Source organism: Sus scrofa, chromosome 17 (genome assembly GCF_054392235.1).
Source record: "Sus scrofa isolate SSC_HxYL_T2T_F1_AM1 chromosome 17, Sscrofa_HxYL_maternal_Yorkshire_Landrace_v2.0, whole genome shotgun sequence".
NCBI classification, from domain to species: domain Eukaryota; kingdom Metazoa; phylum Chordata; class Mammalia; order Artiodactyla; family Suidae; genus Sus; species Sus scrofa.
The window spans coordinates 45,778,768-45,800,831 of NC_139399.1; the positions used below are offsets into that span (position 1 = coordinate 45,778,768).

At 45.1% G+C, this 22,064-nt stretch overlaps 2 protein-coding genes across 32 annotated transcripts in view; one reads left to right on the forward strand and one right to left on the reverse strand.

Moving 5' to 3' along the window:
* The first annotated feature begins 1,052 nt into the window (after positions 1-1,052).
* TP53INP2 (tumor protein p53 inducible nuclear protein 2) lies at positions 1,053-10,028 on the forward strand. Of its 2 annotated transcripts, none has more exons than XM_013985297.3 (4): positions 1,053-1,292; positions 5,186-5,362; positions 5,776-6,064; positions 6,665-10,028. In XM_013985297.3, the coding sequence occupies exons 2-4, from the start codon at positions 5,239-5,241 to the stop codon at positions 6,915-6,917; spliced, it is 666 nt and encodes a 221-aa protein (XP_013840751.1). In that variant the 5' UTR covers positions 1,053-1,292; positions 5,186-5,238; the 3' UTR covers positions 6,918-10,028. The 2 variants fall into 2 exon arrangements, with proteins under 2 accessions (XP_013840751.1, XP_003359997.1); XM_003359949.5 differs by having other exon boundaries at positions 5,896-6,064.
* A 1,116-nt stretch (positions 10,029-11,144) lies between these two features.
* Positions 11,145-22,064, reverse strand: part of NCOA6 (nuclear receptor coactivator 6) — a 107,616-nt gene continuing 96,696 nt past the window's right edge. For 17 of the 30 annotated variants that reach the window (XM_085003579.1, XM_085003576.1, XM_085003569.1 and 14 more), the window contains 2 exons: positions 19,530-19,678; positions 11,145-11,709 (listed from right to left, as the gene is read on the reverse strand). In XM_085003579.1, the coding sequence (XP_084859705.1) occupies positions 11,666-11,709; positions 19,530-19,678 (193 nt within the window). In that variant the 3' untranslated portion in view covers positions 11,145-11,665. The remainder of the gene's footprint in view (positions 11,710-19,529; positions 19,679-22,064) is intronic. The other 13 variants (XM_085003584.1, XM_085003574.1, XM_085003583.1 and 10 more) reach the window with 1 other exon arrangement.

Sequence of the window (22,064 nt, forward strand, 5' to 3'; positions counted from 1 at the left end):
GATTTGGGGCCTGGAACTATGGGTTCAAGTTCTGGCTCTGCCATTTGCTGTAGCTTTGTGACCTTGGGAAATCGCTTAGGCTCTCTGAGCCTGTTTCTTCAGCTGGAAAATGGGGAGGGGCATAACACCCATCTTTCAGGGTTGTTGTGAAGATCAAAAGACATATAAAGCACTATAGCACAGTGCCTCGCACTCAGTAAGTGTTCAATAAATATCAGCTACCGGTCTGGCAGCAGCAATAGTAGGTACTCAATATTTGCTCAATGCATTGCTGAATATAAATCTACATACTAAGCATGAGATTTGTTGAGTCTCAGTTTTCCCGCGTGTAAATCGAGGCTAATAATCAATCCCTGTCCCGTCACTTTTCTGTCCAGCCCCAGCAGCAAGGTGGGTTAAACAAGATGTGGAAACGTTCCAGTGCTGAGCACTCTCTAGCTCAGTGTTTATTCAGCCCAGAGCAATCCCTCTCCAAGTCCTACTCTGAAAAATATTCTGTCAGTCTAACCAACTCTCCTATACTCCCGGGTACACCCCTGGAACCGGGGAAGGGAGATGTGCCCCACCTCTCAAGCCTGTCCAGATGAGGAAAAATGGAGCGGCAGAGCAGATAATGCGTAGGGGTGAGAAGGTGAGGCAGAAAACGGAGGCCCGGGAGAAGGGCGGGGAGGAGGAGACTGGAAGGTCACGGATGTGGCGCGGAGTTGAGAAAAGGGTACAGACCGAGGGATTTGGATAGAGGATACAGGTGAACGGACAGGAGGGGCAAAGGCGCTGGGATATGCGGAGGGAGTACAGAAAGATGGGGATCCTGTAGAAGGAGTGGTAATTCTCCTCACTGAGAGGTCTGTGGGGTCGCCCAGGAGCAGGGGCTCCAAGCGCCCAGCAGTCGCGTCTCCGAACGCCCCACCCCCCAGCCTCCGGCTCGGAGTCTTGATCCCGGGAGGGAGCCACTAGCCAGCGAACCAAGGAGGAGGCGGGGAGGGGAGATCCGCAGCCTGGGATTGGCCGCCGCTTCGCCGGTCGCTGACGCGAGGCGGGCGGGCCCCTTTGTGACGTCACAATCAGCTGTTTGAACGCTCCAATTTGTGCTGTGAGCCCAGCAGCTGCTGCACAGACTCGAAGCCCAGCGGGCGAGCGCAGCAACCCGGAACGTCCGACCCGTACCCCCGCCGCCTCCCCGCCTAGCCCCCGCGATGCGGCGGGGCCTGTGATCAGCCGCGGACCCTAGGACACTCCGCCTCACAACTACCTCAGCGCCACCTCCGCCTGCCGCCCCGCCCCTGCCCCAGGTGAGTTCTGATCAGCTTTGGCCCCTGGGCTCCCGGGGCCCCAGAACACTCCCCGCTCCCCCAGCTCCCGGGTCTTTGTCTCTTTCCGCCGGCGGCCGCCGGGGCTGCACTCCCGCCTCTGGATTGGCTGCCGCCCGTCCGGTAGACTCTGACGTCTGCATATTTGCATATGACATTGAGACGTCACCAAGGCCGGGACCGCCCCCCCACCCCCTCCCGGCTCGGGTCGCCTGTCCTCCCGTGACCCGTCGGGCGCTGAGTCGGGACTGGGCCCACGGGTGAGGGACGCTGAAAGGCAGCGGGACCAAAAGGTCCTCCAGTTTTCTGGATTAATCCAAGAGCTGCGTTCAAGCCTCTGATCCTCTACTTTCTCCTTGCGACTTGAGAGAGGTTCAAACAGCGTTACTGGGTCTACATTGGGGGAGGGGGTTGTCAGGAGTTCAGGGGCGCCTGAAGCTTTGGCTCCAGCCGGATCGTTGAGGCAGCGCCAGATGGTGGTGGAATCCCCTCCCTCTGGCTCCAGGCTCTGCACCCCTGGACTAACATAATTACATCCTTCTAATCCCTGAAATGTGTGCAGCGCCTTAACTGAGGTCACGTCACTTCCCGAAAGGAGGGGTCTTAGACCCCATTTCACGGAAGGGAAAACTGAGGCCAGGAGCGGGCAAGTGGCTTACTCTAGGTCCTGCAGCCAATTAGAGTCATGCCTGCCTAGTGAGTGGCAGATGCATTAGCCCTGGGCACATACTTAGTATGAGCTTATTACAAGTAGTTACACATTCTCCTTCCACTGAGGACTGTACCTTGGGCTAAGCGCCATCCAAATTTGATAGGGCTCCTAGGAGATTGGGTCCCCTTTTGAAGCCCTGATCCTTACTTTATACCCTGGAGTTCCAGAGCCCAGTAAAATTACTCCCTCCCATCTGTTTTGACTGCAGAAAGGTGAGTCAGTGGCTGCATCAGGCTGTCTCCAGGGCCGATGTTGGGATGGGGTAGAGGTGAGAGTTCCCTTTGTTTGGCCCTTCTTTGCCTCCCAACATCAGAGTTGTCAGCTAGGAAGGACTGACCTGGCCTAGTGCTGATGATTACAAGGCTTGTGTTGCCCCTCCCTCTGTTCACAGAGAGGGACCAGGAGGAAAGGAGGCAGGAGGAAAGCCTCTGACTTCCTAAGTTGATGGGCCTATGGGCTGGACCAGGAGTCCCATCCCAACCTGGGCTTTGCTCAAGGATGGGCAGAGGTGGCTTGGGGCTCAAGTGCTATTCTAGACATGGCTGCTATAGTTATTAAAGGGAATGGTTCTCTGTGGAGCAGCGCTGGGAATGTGAGAACCAGGAATTTGGTAGGGCTGGGCAAGAAAAGTCCTGGGAGCCTCCCTCAGTGGTCATGAGAGGGGGCGGGCACTGGATGGCTGGTGCGGCTGTCACTTCTGGCCCTATCATTGACTTGCTGTGTGACCCCAGGCAGGGAGCTTCCCTCGCCACCCTAAGGCTCCCTTACCTCAATATGTAATTTGAGGAGGCCCAGAGCAGACTCTGGTACACAATGGGTGCTCTGGTAATACATGATGCATCTTGACGCCAGGAACCCCAGACCTTTTATAGCTGGACCAAGAGGCTCTGAGTACCTCAGTGACTCGATGAAGGTCTGACTCCTGTCTGACTTGCCCATCTCTCCTGCATCATATTTTTGGAGATTGCTTACTGAGGGGTTTCTGACTCTCTACACTCTGGACTGGATGCTCAGTGACCTGGGGCTAGGCCTGCTTTGCCACCATCTAGCCATGTGTCTTTGAGTGGACTTATGTCCTCTGATCCTCAGGTTGCAAAATGGGCTGGGTGAATATCATGGTCCCTGAAACACCTCTTAACTTCCTTTTCATTTTCTTAATGAAGCAGTAGGTCCTTGGAAAGAGGGTTTATCTCCCCAAGGCCACAGTATTCCCTTTCTTCAGGAGGGGCCAAGCTCTGGATATTTAGTAACTGAATCACTAACTCCCTGTGGCTACAGATGGGCTAGGATATGTGGCTTGTGCTGGGCAGGCACTAGTTGGGGGTGGCCCAACCTTTTTCAATCCCTGAAGATCTCCCACTGGCAAAGCCCTCATCCAGAGAGTACTTCCTTCTGGAGTCCACTGTGGGTCCACAAATGTGTAAATACTCTTAGGGTCTAGAGCTTAGGTGATTGTGTGGCAAGTGTGAAAACATACCCAGGGAATGTGAGAGGTAGCAACCACCATAAAAATAGTCCAGGTGGGTAAGCAGTAAGAGTAGAATGCTTCTACTTTTTAATAAAATTTTTTTTATTATAGTTGATTTACAATGTTCTGTCAGTTTCTGCTGTATGACAAAGTGACCCAGTCATACACACACACACACATTCTTTTTCCCATATTATCTTCTATCATGTGCCCCCAGGGAGTTCTATTGGAAGTGCGGAAACATCCTTAGAGGAAGGTGACAGGTGGCTGAGTAGCAAAACTGTTGGCCATCTTCTTGGACAGATGTGGAGAGTCAAGCTTTAGGGATATCCAGGGGGCCTGACCAGCAGTCCCTAGCCGAGGTCTACTCCAAGGTAGAGACCCTGGTGTTTCCACTCCTGGAGCAGCGGGTCTCTTTCCTCACCCAGGGAAGGACTGATTGAGGGCTTGAGTCCTGGTGCAGTCCTTGGTCCTCATCCTTAAGGGCCCCTGGGCCCCATAGCTCCCTACCTCCATCATCACTTCCCTCTGACCTGCTGTCTCCCCAGAGCTAGGCAACCTCATCTTCTTCCTCTTAGCCAGGGATGTTGCCCTTGAGCAGGGGCTTGGGAATAGGAGGTAAGGGGAAGACTGCCTGTGGAAATAAGATCTTCATCTGACAGACACAGTTGAGGCCTGTGCAAGGACATGGTGAGATGGTAGCTGTTCTCTGGGATTATTGCTAGCGAGTGCTTTCAAGCCGCACAGTAGTGGTTCTTAATCTCTGGGGTCAAGGACTGCTGTTTAGGAAATTGTAATGAAAACTAGGGTCCTTCTTTTTCAGAAAAATATGCATGGGCCATGACCCCAGGCCACTAAGTTAAAAATGCCTAATTCAGACAGATACCCAACAAAGACAATGGAATATAGTGATCTGAAATCTGACTGCATGGGTTAAAATCTTACCTCTGTGTCTTACTGGCTGTGAGATTTTGGGCAAATTATTTTACCTCTCTGAGCCTCAATTTCGTCACCTATAAAAGAAGGGTAATAACTATACCCGCTTCCTAGAGTTGTTGTGAGGATTACATGAGGTAATATAAGTGCTCAGTATAGTACTTGGCAGATGAATGTTAGCTGTATGACGGTGGTGATAAATAATCACAATGTTGGGCAACATCTGCTTGGAGAACTCCTATTTACCCTTCAAGGTCCAGGTTGGATGTCCAATCCTCTGGAGACCTTTCCTGAGAGAGTCTGGTCATGTATGTTACTTCTAGAGAATGCAATAATGTCAATAATAACTTGATGAGTTTATTGATGCTTCCTCTGTACCCAGGTACTGTTCTGAGCACTTTGTGTTTAGCTCATTTAATCCCTAGGAGAGCCTAGATGAGGTACTGTTATTAGTTCATTTAATTCGTATAAGGGCTAGGAGGAGGATACTATTATCATTATCCTTTCCATTTGACAGATTAGAAAACTGAAGCACAGATAAGTTAAATAACTTCTAAGGTCATACAGAAAATAGAAAAGCCTAAAGGCAGGCTGCCTTACCAGAAAGTGAATACACATACACACACATACAGGGCAAAGCTTTGCCACGCATCCCTGTTGTACTTTTATCACTGCTCTGGGGACTAGGAGTGGTGTCCCCAGCTAGGAGAGGGGGTAGACCAGTTTATGGTGGTTCTGACTCCTCTCTACACCTCCCAGGTCTCTGCACTGCCATAAGGCGCCCCCGCCTGAGGCTTCTTCACTCCTCTACCATGTTCCAGCGCTTTACCAGCCTCTTCTTCAGCACCCCGGCGCCCCCGGAGGACCCCAACTGCCCCCGAGCCTTTGTCTCTGAGGAAGATGAAGTGGATGGCTGGCTCATCATTGACCTGCCGGGTGAGGCCTGAGTTGGGGGCCAGACTGACTCCTGGACCTGTGAAGTCACCTTTAGGGCAAGTGGCATAGCAACCTGAGGAGAAGAGAGTCGCTAGGGAATTGGGGAGTTCCAAGCCTACTGGGCAAACTGGGGCTGAGGCTGTAACATTAGAGGTGGGTTAACAGGGCCTTATTCCATGCACCTTCTGGCATATCCTGGTGATCCAGTGTTGGAGCCCACATTTCACATGCCCTAGGGCAGGTTGAGACTGTGGGTACACCATGGGTGCAGCAGGCAGGGCTGCGGGTCTGACTAACGATGCCCTTTCTCTCCCTGTCCCACTGTGTCCGGTGTGTGTGTGTGTGTGTGTGTGTGTGCCCCTCCCCGCTGTGCCCCCTCCTCTGCCTGGCTCCCCTTCCTGCGCGCCCCGTAGACAGCTTCACCGCTTCCCCCAGCCCCGGGGCTGCCCCTGCCCCTGCAGGCCGCCCTCCGCCCGCGCCCTCCTTGATGGATGAGAGCTGGTTTGTTACCCCTCCGGCCTGTTTTACTGCAGAGGGGCCCGGACTCGGGCCTGCCCGTCTCCAGAGCAGCCCCCTGGAGGACCTCCTCATCGAGCACCCAAGCATGTCAGTTTATGTTACTGGCAGCACCATAGTGCTGGAGCCTGGACCTCCTTCCCCACACCCTGATGCTGCCCTGCCGGATGGAAACCTTAGTGATGGGTGAGCAGGCAGGGGGCGGAGCCTGGAGGTCTAGAGCAGTGTATCTTGGACACTAGAGACCTGGGTGCAGAACTGAACACAGGAGCCCACCTAGGCTGTGGAGGAGGGTCCTTTAGAGGTGTGTCTTTGTAGCAAAGGGCAGGAACCAAGGGCTGGGATGAAGCTAGGCCTGAAGGTAAAGGGGTGGGGTATTGAGATAGGGATAGACCTGGCTTTCTGGCTGGGCTGAGGCTTGAGAGAGCCATAACTTTGAGGCTTGGGACCAGTAGAGGCTGGAGGAGCAAGGCCAGAGAGCTGAGGAGGTAGGGGTGGGATTCTAGAGGCTTGTACAGAATGCCATGGCTGAATTGGAAGTTGGAGCCAAAACTTCCCTGGGGCCTGGTTTAACTATCTTAGAGGCTAGAACTGAGAAGACCTCTCCAGGTTGGCTTCTTGTGCCTGGTACCCACAAGAAGGGCATGGGCGCCCCCCTGTGAGCTGAGACCTAATCGTGCCAGGGCAAAGGTGCAGAAAAACAGGGCGGGAGGTGCCAGTGCTCCCCTCTGCCACTCCCCCCACCCCCATTTTGTCAGTCCTGACCACCTTGCTCTGTCTCCGCAGGGAGTTGGCGCCTGCTCACCGGGAGCCCCGGGCCCTGCACCACGCTGCTGCCCCTCTGCCGGCACGGGCTGCACTGCTGGAGAAGGCAGGCCAGGCACGGCGGCTGCAGCGGGCCCGGCAGCGGGCAGAGCGCCACGCGCTGAGTGCCAAGGTGGTGCAACGGCAGAACCGCGCCCGCGAGAGCCGTCCTCGCCGGCCCAAGCACCAGGGCAGCTTTGTCTACCAGCCGTGCCAGCGCCAATTCAACTACTGAGTGTCCGCTGGCTGTGCCACAAGCCCCTCGCTGACTCCTGACCCCTGTCCAGCCCCTCCGCCACAGCCAGTGTGCTGCTCAAGAGGCACCTGCAGCCCACCTGATACTACATCCTCCCTCCTTAGGTGTGTGAGGTGGGGTGATAGCCACTCTCTCCCTGCGACTCCATTTCCCTATCTCTGATCCTCTAGTCTGCCTCTGAACCTCCTTGCCCTTCACCCTCTAACCTTCTGGCCCCCAAGCTCAGCATCTAATCCTCCATCTCCCCCACCAATGACACCCCATATTTCCTCTTCTGGTCCTCAACCCAACCTCTGCCCTGGCCTTCTCCATCCCTGCCCTTCAGTCCTCTCTTTCTGAGAGTCTCTTCTTCCAGTCCCAGATTTGATTCATTCCCTACCTTCAACTCCCACGTTACCATACTCACCCTATCTCATGTTTGGCACTACATTCACTCCTGCTCCCTTATTACTCATTCCCAGTAATTCTCCCACTGAAAGTAAAGGGTTCTCTGCCTCTAGTCTCCCTCTTCCCTCCCCTCTGGGGGCTGGGCTCCTCGGAGTTGCTTAGGCATGGAAAGGTGAAGTATGTGGAAAAGGACTGTGAAATGTGAGTTGGAGGGAGAAGGTGAAGGGAATCAAAGAAAAGAGGCAACCTATTGAAAATACAGATAGGACCGACAGGTGAGAGGCTGTAGGAAACAGGGCACCATGGAGGCTGGTATTGTGTTTGCTCAGAAGGCCAAGCCGTGCTCTCAAGCTGGAGCCTGGAGTCTGCTCCCACATCCCTCTCCTATAATCTCACCTCCCAAATCTCTTCCTGAAACCAACCCCTCTGCAGGCCCCTGTATCTGAAGGGCTTAGTAGTACCTTGCTGCCCTGCTTGCAACATGTCAACCCAGGAGTAAAGGCTGGGCAAGACCCTACAATCCTGGACATCTGTTCACATGCCCAAGGTGCTAGAACTAGTTTAGGAGAGATATGGGCCAGAGTGATTCGAGGAAGGGGAAGGACAGACCCCAGAGTAAGCATGCAGAATTACAATGCTGGGGAGGACAAGCTGTGGGGTGAGGCCATCCCAAGACTGGCAGCTTAGCCTTCATCTTGCCTCTGGCCTTGTTTTCCATACCCTGCCAGAATGGCTAATAAACACTCTTGGGCAGGAGGCCAGGAGCCCTACTGCCTCATTCCCCTATAATCCCTATTCAGGTTCAGGGCCTTTAGGGGGCCTCTCTTCATTTTCTCTCCCAGGGTTCTCTTCCTTTCCAGGCTGCTGGGGAGAAATGGATACCCTATGGTTCCCCTTCCCTTCTCCTCCAATAAACACCTAGAAGAGGGAACCTAAGTACCCAAGTGAAACAAAGGAGATGGGCAGCCGGCTTTTCCCTTTCTCATGGTGGGACTGAATTTTGGGCTCAGACACCAGCAACAGCCTCTTGGGATGCCCCAAGTTGCTTCCCTTTTCCTCTGTCCTTTTTTAGGTGTGCTCTTTCTTCCTTGGAACTTTTTAAGATTTCCTGTTACATACCAACATGGGTCTTCCCCCTCACTCCAATTCTAGGTTTCTAGGCCTCATAGTCAAGCTGAGGCTTGGAGAAAACTCTGTAATTTCATGAGAGCAAAGGCAGCTGCCCTCCCTGACCCTATAACCCTAAGCCTCACGTGGGGTGTATGGGTCAGGGAGCAGGTAACCCCGTGGATGCTGGGATGGGGACAGAGGAAGCCCTACTGGGGGGTCTCCTATCCAAGGGAGTAAGCCAAATTTATATTAAGAGCAGATCAAAGTCCCCATGCCCATCCACCAGGGCCTAGTAGTTGACAGCCTTGCTCCTCTTCCTAGGTTCTTCTTCAGTTACAACCTAGTTTCTTTTATTCTTCCAGCTACTCCATGGTTGCTTCACAGCCAGCTTAGGGTCTTCAGCACTTCAAAGAGATGAAACTCCAACTCTTACCGCCTACTCCTTTGCTGTCAGCGGGAGCCTAGGCTTAGCTCTGGGAAGTGCTCATGATCCTTCTGTGGGGGAAGTGTGAGTTATAGAGCACTTGGCTCAAATTTCAAAAGGCTTCTCTCTACCTTACCCCATATTTATGGAGGCTCCTGTAGTTCTAGAACTCTCCAATATCATCATTTGGCTAGTTGCAAGGCTCATGTCTTTGTATTTTCCTATAGATTCTGTAGCACTTGAGTGTGGCAATATTTTAACTGTGTATATTTCTAAGAACAACACTACTTGGTCTCCTGCTAGTCTGACTCCTGAAGCATCAGAACTTGTCATACTATATTGACTGTGTATGTGCCTTTCACCTTGAGCATGCTTCAGGATTTTTTTTTTTTAAACCACAGAACTTGAATCCATGAAGGAACCAGAATTCACAAAGTCTATGCAATCTTAGATAGGAGAGGGTTAGAGAGTCTGTCTTTACTGACGTTTTCAGAGACGCTGGAAAAGTTTGTTCCAGATTGTGAGTGTTAATATCAGTACTACCAGCACTTTGCCAAAACTGAGTATGTCCAAGGGACCCCTGTTTCTAGAGTGAGTCTCAATTATATCAAAGGATAACTTCCAGTAATTCCCCAATATATCTGAGTGCTCTCTGCAAGCTGGGTGTCATTTCCAGCTTTTGCCAGTCTGGCCCCAGCAGGGTACTATGTGTGAATGAATGCTGCTGTTTTGGAGTATGCTTGCTCCCCAGCCCCCACCCAGAACCCTGATCAGTTTGCTCTGACCCATAATGTTAGGTGCAATGAGGACCCTATCAGAGCTCTTGGATGACTCTTAAAGATCTATGTGGCTTTTATGTGAGGGGACGGAAGGCAGACACACCATGGCCCCTTATATCTTCCCTCTTGTTCTGCCACCTAGTTCCAAATGGAACCAGCAAGTTGAGTGCATCCCTCTTGAGTGTTGTGTTGAGACAGGCTGAAAAGAGGAGACTCTAGTTAACTATGTTGTGACATGTTGACAGACTCAAAGACACAACCACCTCAGCCTGGTCATGTGGCACGCCTGTGTATGTGTGTAACAGGATTCTGATTGTTAGACTGTAATGTTTTCTTCTATGGGAAAAAAAAGTAATATAAAGAAAAATAAATAAAAATCTATTTAAAGCATATTATGCTGTCTTTCTGAGTAGGGCTACAGTAGAAGAAGCACTTTGCAATCTCAAACACAGTAATGGCATAGGGTGTTATTATTAGGCTGCCTTTGATTCTGGTTGTGTGTGTCATACAGGGAAGGAAGAGGGTAGATAAGCTTGCTGGTAACAGAGCCAGACAATGTGGGGTCTGACTCATAAATAACTACTTTTAGAAAATCCTTATAATGCAGCACACATTAAAAAAAGAAATAAGAGCCTGAGAATCACCAATTCATCCCTTTGGTCTCAAGCAGTGGGTTGCAGAGCTACGGCAGGGGAAGGGATGGAGGGCATGTCTAGTGTAGGAGACAGAGCAGAAGCCTGGGACAACAGCAAGATAAAGACACAACACCAAGCAATGAAGTTAAGTTCCTTGAATGTAGAGTAGGGTAGGGGCAGAAGCAGCTGGTTTGAAGACCACAGTTCTTACGGTAATAACAGAGCCAGGAAAGGGAAAAACCTAAACACGTTGATGAGAAGTAACCCCAAGCCTGATGCAGATGAGAAAAAGGGCAGCCAAAGAGTGGAATGTAGTAGATATCTCTGAAGTATATAACTAAAAATGCACACTTTTATTTGAGAGCTGTTCCATCTAACCATGGAAATGTACTGAAGGTAGAAACCTAAGCTGAACTAGATTCTTGATGCTGTTACAAAGAATCTTACTGGTCAGTCTGGGTTTATGTCTCGAACAGAGGAGGTATAAACACAATTGTTTTGGGGAAATCCATCGCATGGAAAAGCAGATGAATGAGGTAAAGTGCCAGCTGGGTTGCGATGGCTTCCTGTTTCTAGAAAATCTTGGGTGACATTTGATCCTCACTAAGTTGATTCTGTTATATGCAATCAAAAGGAATTTAACCAATTAATATCAAAGTACCTGCTACAGTACTGAAAAGAGCTCATTTCTTCAAAGCAAGAATGAATTGAGTTAACAAGCATATGCATTTTCCACACTTGTTAAGTGGGTATCTTAGGTGCAAAGAGGACAAGACAGGATTGTAATTCACAAAGAAGGCTGTTCCTATTCTGTATGGTCCAAGGAAAGAGCCTGCTTGCCCAATGATCCCTCAGCAATAACACGTTGATATTCTAGGACAAAGACATTTATTTAGCACATTCAATATTTCACATTGTATAAACCCTTAGATTCTCTTTATTCACTGGTCCATTTCTACAACAAATACATCCAAAACACTATATAATAAAATTATTTACAACATTTCCAAATGAGAAGATTCTTTTTGCCCCACTACTGCTATCCACACACAGTACTTCCACAGCACAATATATCATTAGAAGATCTAAAAATGCTCACCCTGTACTCTAGGCTGCTTAGGAAATGTGAAAACTAATAACATAATCGTATTAGCTCCTCTCAATACATGGCAACATTTTAGAAACCTTGAACTTCATCTTGCAACATCAAAAGGGTTCAACAATTCTGCTTTCTCCATTGCACTTTACGAAACAGGTTGCAGGGACTAGGAAAAGGACCACATTATTAAAATGACTAACTGTACAGAAATGGATTTTAAAAAGTCACAGCTCAAAATTGCTTTTTGTAAAATTCACACACATTTACAAATATCAAGTCGTCGTCCAGCTTGTTTACTTGGATTTTCTCCGCTTGGATTGCACCACACTGGTTATGTCTGTTGGGGAAAGGAAGGACATTTTCAGCTGAGGCAACTCTTTACAGCAGTGCCTTTTAGACAGTCCACAAGAACCAGGGCTGACCCAAGTGGAGCCCTACTAGACTCTAAATCAGAAGGGGCACTCAGTGAGGGGGGGCGGGTCTCAGGCTTCTTGGCCCCATATACTGGGGCCTGGCAATTGGGGAAATGTGATACAGGTAGCGGGAGGTGAAGCAAACATACATGGCTGGAAAAGTGCCAGGGTGAGGAGAGCTACTTTAGTTGGGAAATTAACCCCACAATCTCCATCACCTGTTCCTATCACCAAGAGAAATGATGGGTAGACCGACAATGCTTTTGTTGAGAAATCAATGAGTGATGCTACAAGCAAGTGAATAAACTGTGGCAGAGTGCAACAAAACAGTATTTAGATCCCTTTTGGCGCCAAGCCATTACTTTGCAGGAAGGAACTCTTTTTGCCATGGTATAGTCAAAGTCTCTAAATAACATGACCATGACCCCTAGTCAGCAAGTGTCTACTGCCTAGTCAGGAATTATCAAGGCTGTGGATACACCTGTGTACGTGACATAACGGAGAAGGAGTGTGTTTTGATTCCTTGAATTCCTCTTGTATTATTCAACCAACCCATACGGTATATAATCTTATCCTATATTTAAACCATTTTTCTCAAAAACTTTTTCAATACAAAAGTCTTCTACAGCAAAGTACAACGAGTAGCCCGAAGCTCTCCATGTAATCATTTCTTTAATATCTCACATTGATCTCAGAAATTCACTCTCTTCTTTGTGCTGCTCAATACTAGGTATTTTGAATTTAAAATGAAAACTAAAAAAATCAGAATATACATTCTTTTCAAGTACACATGGAACATTATCAAGGACTGACCACATATTAGGGCACAAAACTAACCTCGACAAATTTAAGAGTTCAGAAATTACTTCAAGTATCTTTTCTGTCTACAATGGCATGAAACTAGAAATCAACCATAGGAAAAGAAATGAGAAAAAATGGATTACATGGAGACTAAACAACATGCTACTAAAAAACCAATGGGTCAATGAGGAAATCAAAAGCAATTTCAAAAACACCTCGTGACAAATGATAATGAAAACACAACCATTCAAAATCTATGGGATGCCTCAAAAGCAGTGTTTAGAGGGTAGTTCACTGCAGTACAGGCCTTCCCCCAAAAAGAAGAAAAATCTCAAATCAACAATTTAACCCACCACCTAAAAGAATTAGAAAAGAATGACGAACAAAACCTAAAGTCAGCAGAAGGAAGGAAAATCATAAAGATCAGAGAAGAAATCAGTAAAACAGAGATTCAAAAACCAATAGAAAAAAAATCAAGAAAACTAAGAACTGGTTCTTTGAAAGGGTAAACAAAATTGACAAACCTCTGGCCAGATTCACCAAGAAGAGGAGAGAAAGAACTCAAATAAACAAAAGAAATGAAAAAGGAAAAACCTCAAGGGATACTGCATAAATAATAATTAAAAGTTCCCGTCGTGGCACAGTGGTTAACGAATCCGACTAGGAACCATGAGGTTGCGGGTTCGGTCCCTGCCCTTGCTCAGTGGGTTAACGATCTGGCGTTGCCGTGAGCTGTGGTGTAGGTTGCAGATGCGGCTCGGATCCCGCGTTGCTGTGGCTCTGGCGTAGGCTGGCAGCCACAGCTCCAATTAGACCCCTAGCCTGGGAACCTCCATATGCCACGGAAGCGGCCCAAGAAATAGCAAAAAGACAAAAAAAAAAAAAAAAAAAAAAAAAAAGAAAAAAAAGAAAAAAACACAAAAACATAAGAGGATACTATGAACAATTATATGCCAACAAATTTGACAATCTAGAAGAAATGGACAACTTTCTAGAGACATACAGCCCACCAAAACTGAATCAAGAAGAAAGAGATCAACTGGACAGAATGACCACTAGAAATGAAATTGAAATGAAACTGAATATGTAATAAAAACACTCCCTACAAACAAAAGTCCAGGACCAGAAGGCTTCACAGGCAAGTTCTATGAAACATACAAAGAAGATCTTACACCCATCCTTCTTAAACTTTTCTAAACGGGTGAAGAAGGAATAATCCCAAAGACATTCTGTGAAGCCACCACCACCCTAATACCAACACCAAAGATACTACCAAAAAAGACAATTATAGGCCCATATCTTTGAGGAATATAGATGCAAAAATTCTCAATAAAATTTAGCCAACTGAATCTAAGAACATGTAAAAAAGATCATACACCACGACCATGTGGGATTCATCCCGAGTTCACAAGGATGGTTCAACATACACAAATCAATCAATGGCACAAACCACATAACAAAAGAAAAGTCAAAAACCACAGGATCATCTCAACAGATGCAGAAAAAGCATATGACAAAGTCCAACATCCATTCATGATTTAAAACTCTTACCAAAATGGATATAGAGGGAACACACCTTAACATAACAAGGGCCATTTATGAGAAAGTCACAGCCAATATAATACTCAAGGGAGAAAAGCTGAAAGCCTTCCCACTAAAATCTGGAACAAGACCAGGATGCCCACTCTCACCACTTTTATTCAACATGGTATTGGAAGTCCTAGCCACAGCAATCAGGCAAACAAAAGAAATAAAAGGTATCCAAATTGGAAGATAAGAAGTAAAACTGTCACTCTATGCAGATGACATGATACTATATATAGAAAACCCTAAAGACTCCACACAAAAACTACTCAAACTGATCAATGAATTCAGCAAAGTAGCAGGATACAAGATTAACACTCAGGATTCGGTTGCATTTGTATATTTACAATGAAGTATTAGAAAAGGACTATAAAAATGTAATACCTTTTAACATTGCTCCCCCCAAAATTAAATACCCAGGAATAAACCTGACCAAGGAGGCAAAAGACTTACATGCTGAGAACTATCAAACATTAATCAAGGAACTTAAAGAGGATTCAAAGAAATGGAAAGATATTCCATGCTCCTGGATTGGAAGAATTAATATCATAAAAATGGCCATATTACCCAAAGCAATCTACAGATTCAATGCAATCCCTAACAAATTAACCATGACATTTTGCACAGAACTGCAACAAAAATCCAAAAACTTATACGGAACCACAAAAGACCCAGAACTGCCAAAGCAATCCTGAGGAACAAAAACCCAGCAGGAGGCATAACTCTCCCAGACTTCAGGCAATATTACAAAGCTACAGTGATCAAGACGGTGTGGTACTAGCACCAAAACAGACATACGGACCAATGGAGCAGAATAGAGAACTTAGAAATAAACCCAGACACCTATGGTCAGTTAACCTTCAACAAAGAAGGCAAGAATGTAAAATGGGAAAAATACAGTCTTTTCAGCAAGTGGTGGGAAAAAATGGGAAAATTTCAGCGAAATAGGAAAACTAGACAGCTGCATGTAAATCAATGAAACTAAAACATACACTCATATCATGAACAAAAATAAACTAAAAATGGCGTAAAGACTTAAACATAAGACACCATAAAACTCCTAGAAGAGAACATAGGCAAAACATTCTCTGACATCAACCATTCAAATGTTTTCTTAGATCAGTCTCCCAAAGCAATAGAAATAAAAACAAAAATAAACCAATGGGGAATTTCCACTGCAGCCAAGCAGAAACGAAGTTGACTAGTATCCATGAGGATGTGTTACATCCCTGGCCTCCCTAAGTGGGTTAACGATCCAGTGTTGCCATGGGCTGTGGTGTAGGTCACAGATGCGGCTCAGATCTGGCATTGTTGTGGCTGTGGTACATGCCAGCAGCTGTAGCTCTGATTCAACCCCTAGCCTGGGAACTTCCATATGCTGCACCTGAGGTCCTAAAAGAAAACAAAATAAAACACTGCTATGGGTGGTGTTCTATAAAAAATAATGGAAGAAAATAGTTTCAAACAATGCAACCAACAAGGGCTTAATCTCTAAAATATACAAGTAACTCATACAACTCAACAGTAAACAACCAACCCAACTGAAAAATGGGCAGAAGACCTGAATAGACATTTCTCCATATAGCACCAGTCAGAATGGCCATCATTAATAAGTCTACAAATAACAAATACTGGAGAGGGTGTAAAGAAAAAGAACCCTCCTACACTGTTGGTGGGAATGCAAATTGGTACAACCACTGTGGAAAATAGTATGGAGGTACCTCAGAAAACTAAATACAGAACCACCATATGATCCAGCAATCCCACTCCTCGGCACATATCTGGACAAAACTTTCACTGAAAAAAATATGTGCACCCATGGGTCCACTGCAGCACTATTCACAATAGCCAAGACATGGAAACAACCTGAATGACCATCGACAGATGAACTGGTTAATGGTACCTATACACAATGGAATACTATTCAATCATAAAAAAGAACAAAATAATGCCATTTGTAGCAACAGGGATGCAACTAGAGACTCTCATACTAAGTGAAGTCAGAAGAGAAAAACAAATACCACATGATATCACTTATATGTGGAATCTAACATATGGCACAAATGAACCTATCTACAGAAAAGAAACAAACTTGTGGACATGGAAAACAGACTTGTGGTTGCCAAGGAAGAGGGGGAGGGAGTGGAATGAACTGGGAGTTTTGGGTTGGTAGATGCAAACTATAGCCATTGGAATGGATAAGCGATGAGATCCTGCTGTATAACACAGGGTGCTATATCTGATCACTTGTGATGGAACATGATGGAGGATAATGTGAGAAAAAGAATATATAGATGTATAACTGGGTCACTTTACTGTATGGCAAAAACTGACAGAACATTATAAATCAACTACAATAAAAAATTAAAGAAAAAAACGAAAACAATGTTTTTTGTTTTGTTTTGTTTTGTTTTTGCTTTTTAGGGCTGCATCCATGGCATATGGAAGTTCCCAGGCTAGGGGCTGAATTGGAGCTGCAGCTTCCAGCCTACACCACAGCCAAAGCAACTCAGGATCTGAGCCACTTCTGCGACCTACACCACAGCTCACGGCAACGATGGATCCTTAACCCACTGAGAGAGGCCAGGGACTGAACCTACATCCTCACGGATACTAGCTGGATTCATTTCTGCTGAGCCACAATGGGAACTCCCAAAACAATGTTTTAGAATTATTTTCCCATCAAAGACAAAAAAGTGTTTTCTATTTAACACACTTTAGTGTAAGATGAATCCAATTTATGCATTTCTAGGCTGAATTTTCTTATGCTGCATGTCAGGTTCAGTATATTAAGCAATTTTTCTTTGCTCTTTCATATTGTATTTTATTTTGAGAACCTAGACTCAAAATGTAGATGCAAAGAGCAAAAATTTAACTACTCTGTTAGCTAGGTAATTTCCAAGAAGTGAGGCTTAGATGACTTGCTGAGAGATGGCCTGCGTAGTGTTTTTAGGGTTCTTTTGGTGTAAATTTCAATATATACATCTTGCTGGGAGATCATGATGCTTGTGCCAGGTGGAGAATCAGTTTCTTTGATTTGCTCATTATCATTAGTCTTTTGCTAATCAGAGGAGAGTTAATCTGACATGATGTTGACAATGGTATTCTTTATTTTAATAAATAAACTAGGTTTCACAGACCCCACAATTCCCCATAATTGCCTCTTTATGTCCAACTCTCAAGCTTCATTTCCAATGTAGCAAATTTGTCATTTGCAGTAAAAACATACAGGGTTTTGTCTTGACAAAGTGTTCATCCCTTAGAAAAATATCTATTAATTAGGTCAAGGTTGGGAGCTTCTACTTTGTTGTGACATGAAGGATCAAGTGGTGTGCCTGAGAAACACATATGTGGGGCTGTGGGAAGTGGTAAGCAGTAGGGGGATAAGCGACCTCAGGCTCCTCACTCCATTCCTTCCTTGCTTGTTCCCATCTGTCACTGCTCCAAAGCACCCAGTGATCTGGCAGGCTGCCTCTGCTTCTGAGGATGAATCAATGAGTGGGGCCAGGAGTAAACAAGTGATCTATGCTAGAAACTACAAAAAAGAAAAAAGACTTTTTAAATAGTGGGGTGAGGGGTGGCAGTGGTGGTGTAGGGTGTACTTTTATTATTTCCATGAAGAAAAATCCTGATTTTGAAGTCTCTATCACCTTCCCTGGATAAATCTAGCCAATCTGGGTCATAGAGCAAAGTCACTTTTGATGTTTTTTTATAAATCTGGAGAGTTTTGTTTCTGTGGTTCTATTTTATTGTCCCTTCAAAATGTTACCAACTTTACCATTCCTTGTGGCCCATACTGACATTTTTAGAATTTAATCCTAATTATAATGGTAAACCATTGAAGGGTTTTAAGCTATGGTAGCAGTGAAGATAGGGAAAAGTAGATGAATTGGGGCACGTGAAATCAAATGAGCAGATTTTTGTAAATGGATGTGCAGGTGAAGGAGGGAGGTGTCAAGGAGGTCTTACCTGATGGACAGATACATGGGGAGAGCATCTGTCCAGATAGATGGACAGATAGCAGGGGAACAATAGCAAAGGACTTGACATCAGGGGTGAAAATCACAAGTCTGTTTTCAAACATGTTGAGTTTGTGGTCCTCTTAAGGATGTACATGCAATTGCCTAAGATCTCTAGAGGTCCATACTAGAAAATAAATTTATGAGTCATCTGTGAAAGGTAGTAACTAAAGAAGGGAGGTATGAATGAGATCACTTAGGGAGAAAATGTAAGTTGAAGAGAAAAGTTGACTCAGGGTTAAAGTTTGAGTAGGTTGACATCTAATGAATGGGTATAGAGACTGATAAGGAATAGCCAGAAAGGAGACAGAAAAATATTGAGAGTTCTGGGTCAGAGAAGCCAAAGGGCAAAGTTAATTCAAAAAAGAGATAGCAAAGTAAGTCAGAAAGAGAAAGGCAAATACTATATGATATCCGCTATATGTGGAATCTAAAACATGGCACAAATGAACCTATTTACAAGGCACAAATGAACCTACTTACAAAACAGAAAGAGACTTACATAGAGAACAGACTTGTGGTTGCCAAGGGGGAAGGTGGAAGGAGTGGGATGGACTGGGAATTTGGGGTTAGGAGACGCAAACTATTACATTTAGAATGGATAAGCAGTAAGGTCCCACTGTATAGCAGAGGAAACTACATCCAATCTCTTAGGATAGAGCATGATGGAAGATAAGAAAAGATAAGAAATATATATATGTCGGGGTCACTTTGCTGTATAGCAGAAATTGGTACAACACTGTAAATCAACTATAATAATAATAATTAAAAAAAGCAGTCAATAGAGAAGAGAAAACTTGGTGGTGTAAGGTTCTTGAGAAGGTCAGAGAAGATGGAATCAAAGGTACAAGAGAAGGAACGGGCCTTGGACTTAAGGAGAGACAGTTGCTCTATTATCGTAGGAGTAAAGGAGGACCCGGGTAGATTTACGTCCTGGCAGTGGAAGTTGCAGGAGTTCTGTTTTCTCTGTGAAGAGGGGAGAACTCTGCTGAAAGAGAGGATATAAAGTAGGAGCCAGAAGTTTGAAAACAGTAGAAAGTAGGAAAGAGAATTGACCACAGAAACCATAGAAAGATGGCGGAGCCTTATTGAGGACCTATCTGAAATGGTGATCAAGGATCAATCTGCCCTATTACGTACTTGCTGCTCTTGTACACACATACAGAAAACATACAGTTAAATGAACCAACAAGTAAAGTAAGAACCAAACAGCAGAAGTCAAAGTAACTTGACAATTTAAGAAACAGAAGCAAAGATGAAGGATAAAATCTGCTGCTGCTGTGATAAGAACCCTATTCTTCTATTTAACCCATAAATAGCATCTACAGACCACTGCTAACCTTTAGTAGAGCTGGAGGCTGAAGCAGGCCGAGAAGATCGCTTCCGATGTCCATTTTCCACACTTTCAGAAGCCACAGTTGGCTCTTCAGTCCGGGAGTTTCTTCGGCTTGGAGTTTTGGACTTTTCAATTATCTCTTTGGGCTCACTGCTGACAGGGGGAAGCATAAAGTCCAAGGAGATAAGGGTATCAAGTCACACAAAAAATAAAGATAACAGTTTCATTCATAAGGCAGGAGATTAAGAACTACAGAATCATCCTAGGGTAATACTGTTCCACTCTGGGACAACAAGCACAATTACCCTCTAATATTACTGACAATTTAAAAGTGAATCTAACTTGTTACATTAGTAAAAATAAAATATTTATGCATAATGCTAGAGCAATAGCCAAGGACTTGACAATAGGGTGAAAAATCACAAGTCTGTTTTCAGACATGTTGAATTTGGGGACATTGTGGAAAAATAGGTAAAAGATAGTAAGAACTCGGAACAAAAATCAACAAACTTTCTCATCTGTTTTCCTAAAATTTCCCTTCAAAAATTAATAGTACCTAAATCTACGAAATTACTAATATACACTGGCATTTACTATGAGCCTGGTATAGTTAGGCAGCAGCATGTTACGAAGTCACATTATAGAATACACATGAGAAAATAATCACAATATACCACTGCACATATTGATTGCTTCTACCTCAATCCCTCTTTTTTTTTTTTCAGTATGCGAAGAATTAAAAATTGGTACTATCTAGTATTATTGAGGGTACAGGACAAAAACTCTTGATGGAGTATAAACTATGCAGCCCAGTGGTTATCAACAGGGGCCATTGTGCCTCCTAAAGACATTCAGCCATGTCTGGAGACATTTTTGATAGTCATGACTGGGGAAGGATGCTACTGGCACCATTTGGGTAGAGGCCAGGGATGCCACAAAACATCCTATAATGCTAACACAGTACCCTCCGCCATTCCCTACCCTGTCCCCAATAAAGGATTATCTGATCCATACAGTCAATATCACTGAGGCTGAGAAACCCTGGTGTAATCCTCTGGCTCAGCAATTCCATTTCTAGGTGCCTAAGGAAATAAATCTTTTTTAAAGAGCTCTAATTACATATGAGGATATCAAAGCATTTTATTCTTCCTAATGAATACAGGAGACCTAAATGCTTAACGATAATAGATTAGTTAACTAAATCATGGCACATCCAAATGGAGTCAGAAAAATCATGTTGCAGAAAGCTATTTAATGATAAAAATTGTTCGTGGAGTTCCCTTCGTGGAGCAGTGGTTAACGAAACCAACTAGGAACCATGAGGATGCAGGTTTGATCCCTGGCTCACCAGTGGGTTAAGGATCCGGCGTTGCTGTGAGCTGTAATGTAGGTTGCAGACACGGCTTGGATCCCACATGGCTGTGGCTGTGGCAGGCAGTTGCAGCTCTGATTCAACCACTAGCCTGGGAGGAGCTTCCACATGCAGTGAGTGTGGCCCTAAAAATACCAAAAAAAAAAAAAAAAAGTTCGTAATGCATTACTGTAGGAGAAAAAAAAGATACCAACATTATGATTAGTATAATCCTATTTTCGTTATAATATATATTAAGTATATATATAACCACATATGAATGAGTGGGTGATATACATATATATATATAGTATTTATATATGGATATAATACTAGATATTAGAGCTATATAAACACTATAGTATATATATAAAACACTGGCTTTTTTTTTTTTTTTTTTTTTTTTGTCTGTCTTTTAGGGCCTCACCCACGTCATACTGAAGTTCCCAGGCTAGGGGTCGAACTGGAGCTGAAGCTGCTGGCCTATGCCACAGCTCACAGCAACGCCGGACCCTTAACCCACTGAACGAGGCCAGGGATCAAACCTGGGTCGGTCTTTGCTGATGCTAATTAGATTCATTAACCACTGAGCCACAACAGGAATTCCAAAACACTGACATTTTTAAACTCTATTTCTATCTGGACATACTTTGTGAGGAAGACTAGAAGAACTAAAATATTGTTGAGTCGTAGGAATAGTGGTTAATTGGTAATTGTCTTTGTAATTCTCTGATCTGAATTTTAAGTTATCTTCAGTAAACTTATACTATTTTCATAGTTCGAAAAATGCATGTTTGGAGTTCTCTTGTGGTGCAGTGGATTGGGGATCCAGGTTTATCACTATCACTATTGCGGCATGGGTTGCTGCTATAGTGTGGGTTCAATCCCTGGCCTGGGAGCTTTCACCTGCTGCAGGTGCAGCCAAAAAACAAAACAGAAACAAACAAAATCCATGTTAAAATCCTCGGGCGGGGGGGGAAGAGAAATTGATTAAATTTACTTATAAGACATGGAACTGAAACATAAGGAATGCAACAAAAACAAAAAACCAATCAAATGGACACCTCTTTCTGGGAAGACTTCCATGCCCTAACTCCCCAAGTGAAGTTCTCTTCTGTCTTTAGGATTCAGTCTGTATCTGGCATTCCAGAGCACATGCCGGGCTGCACAGCATGTTTTGTTTTATTT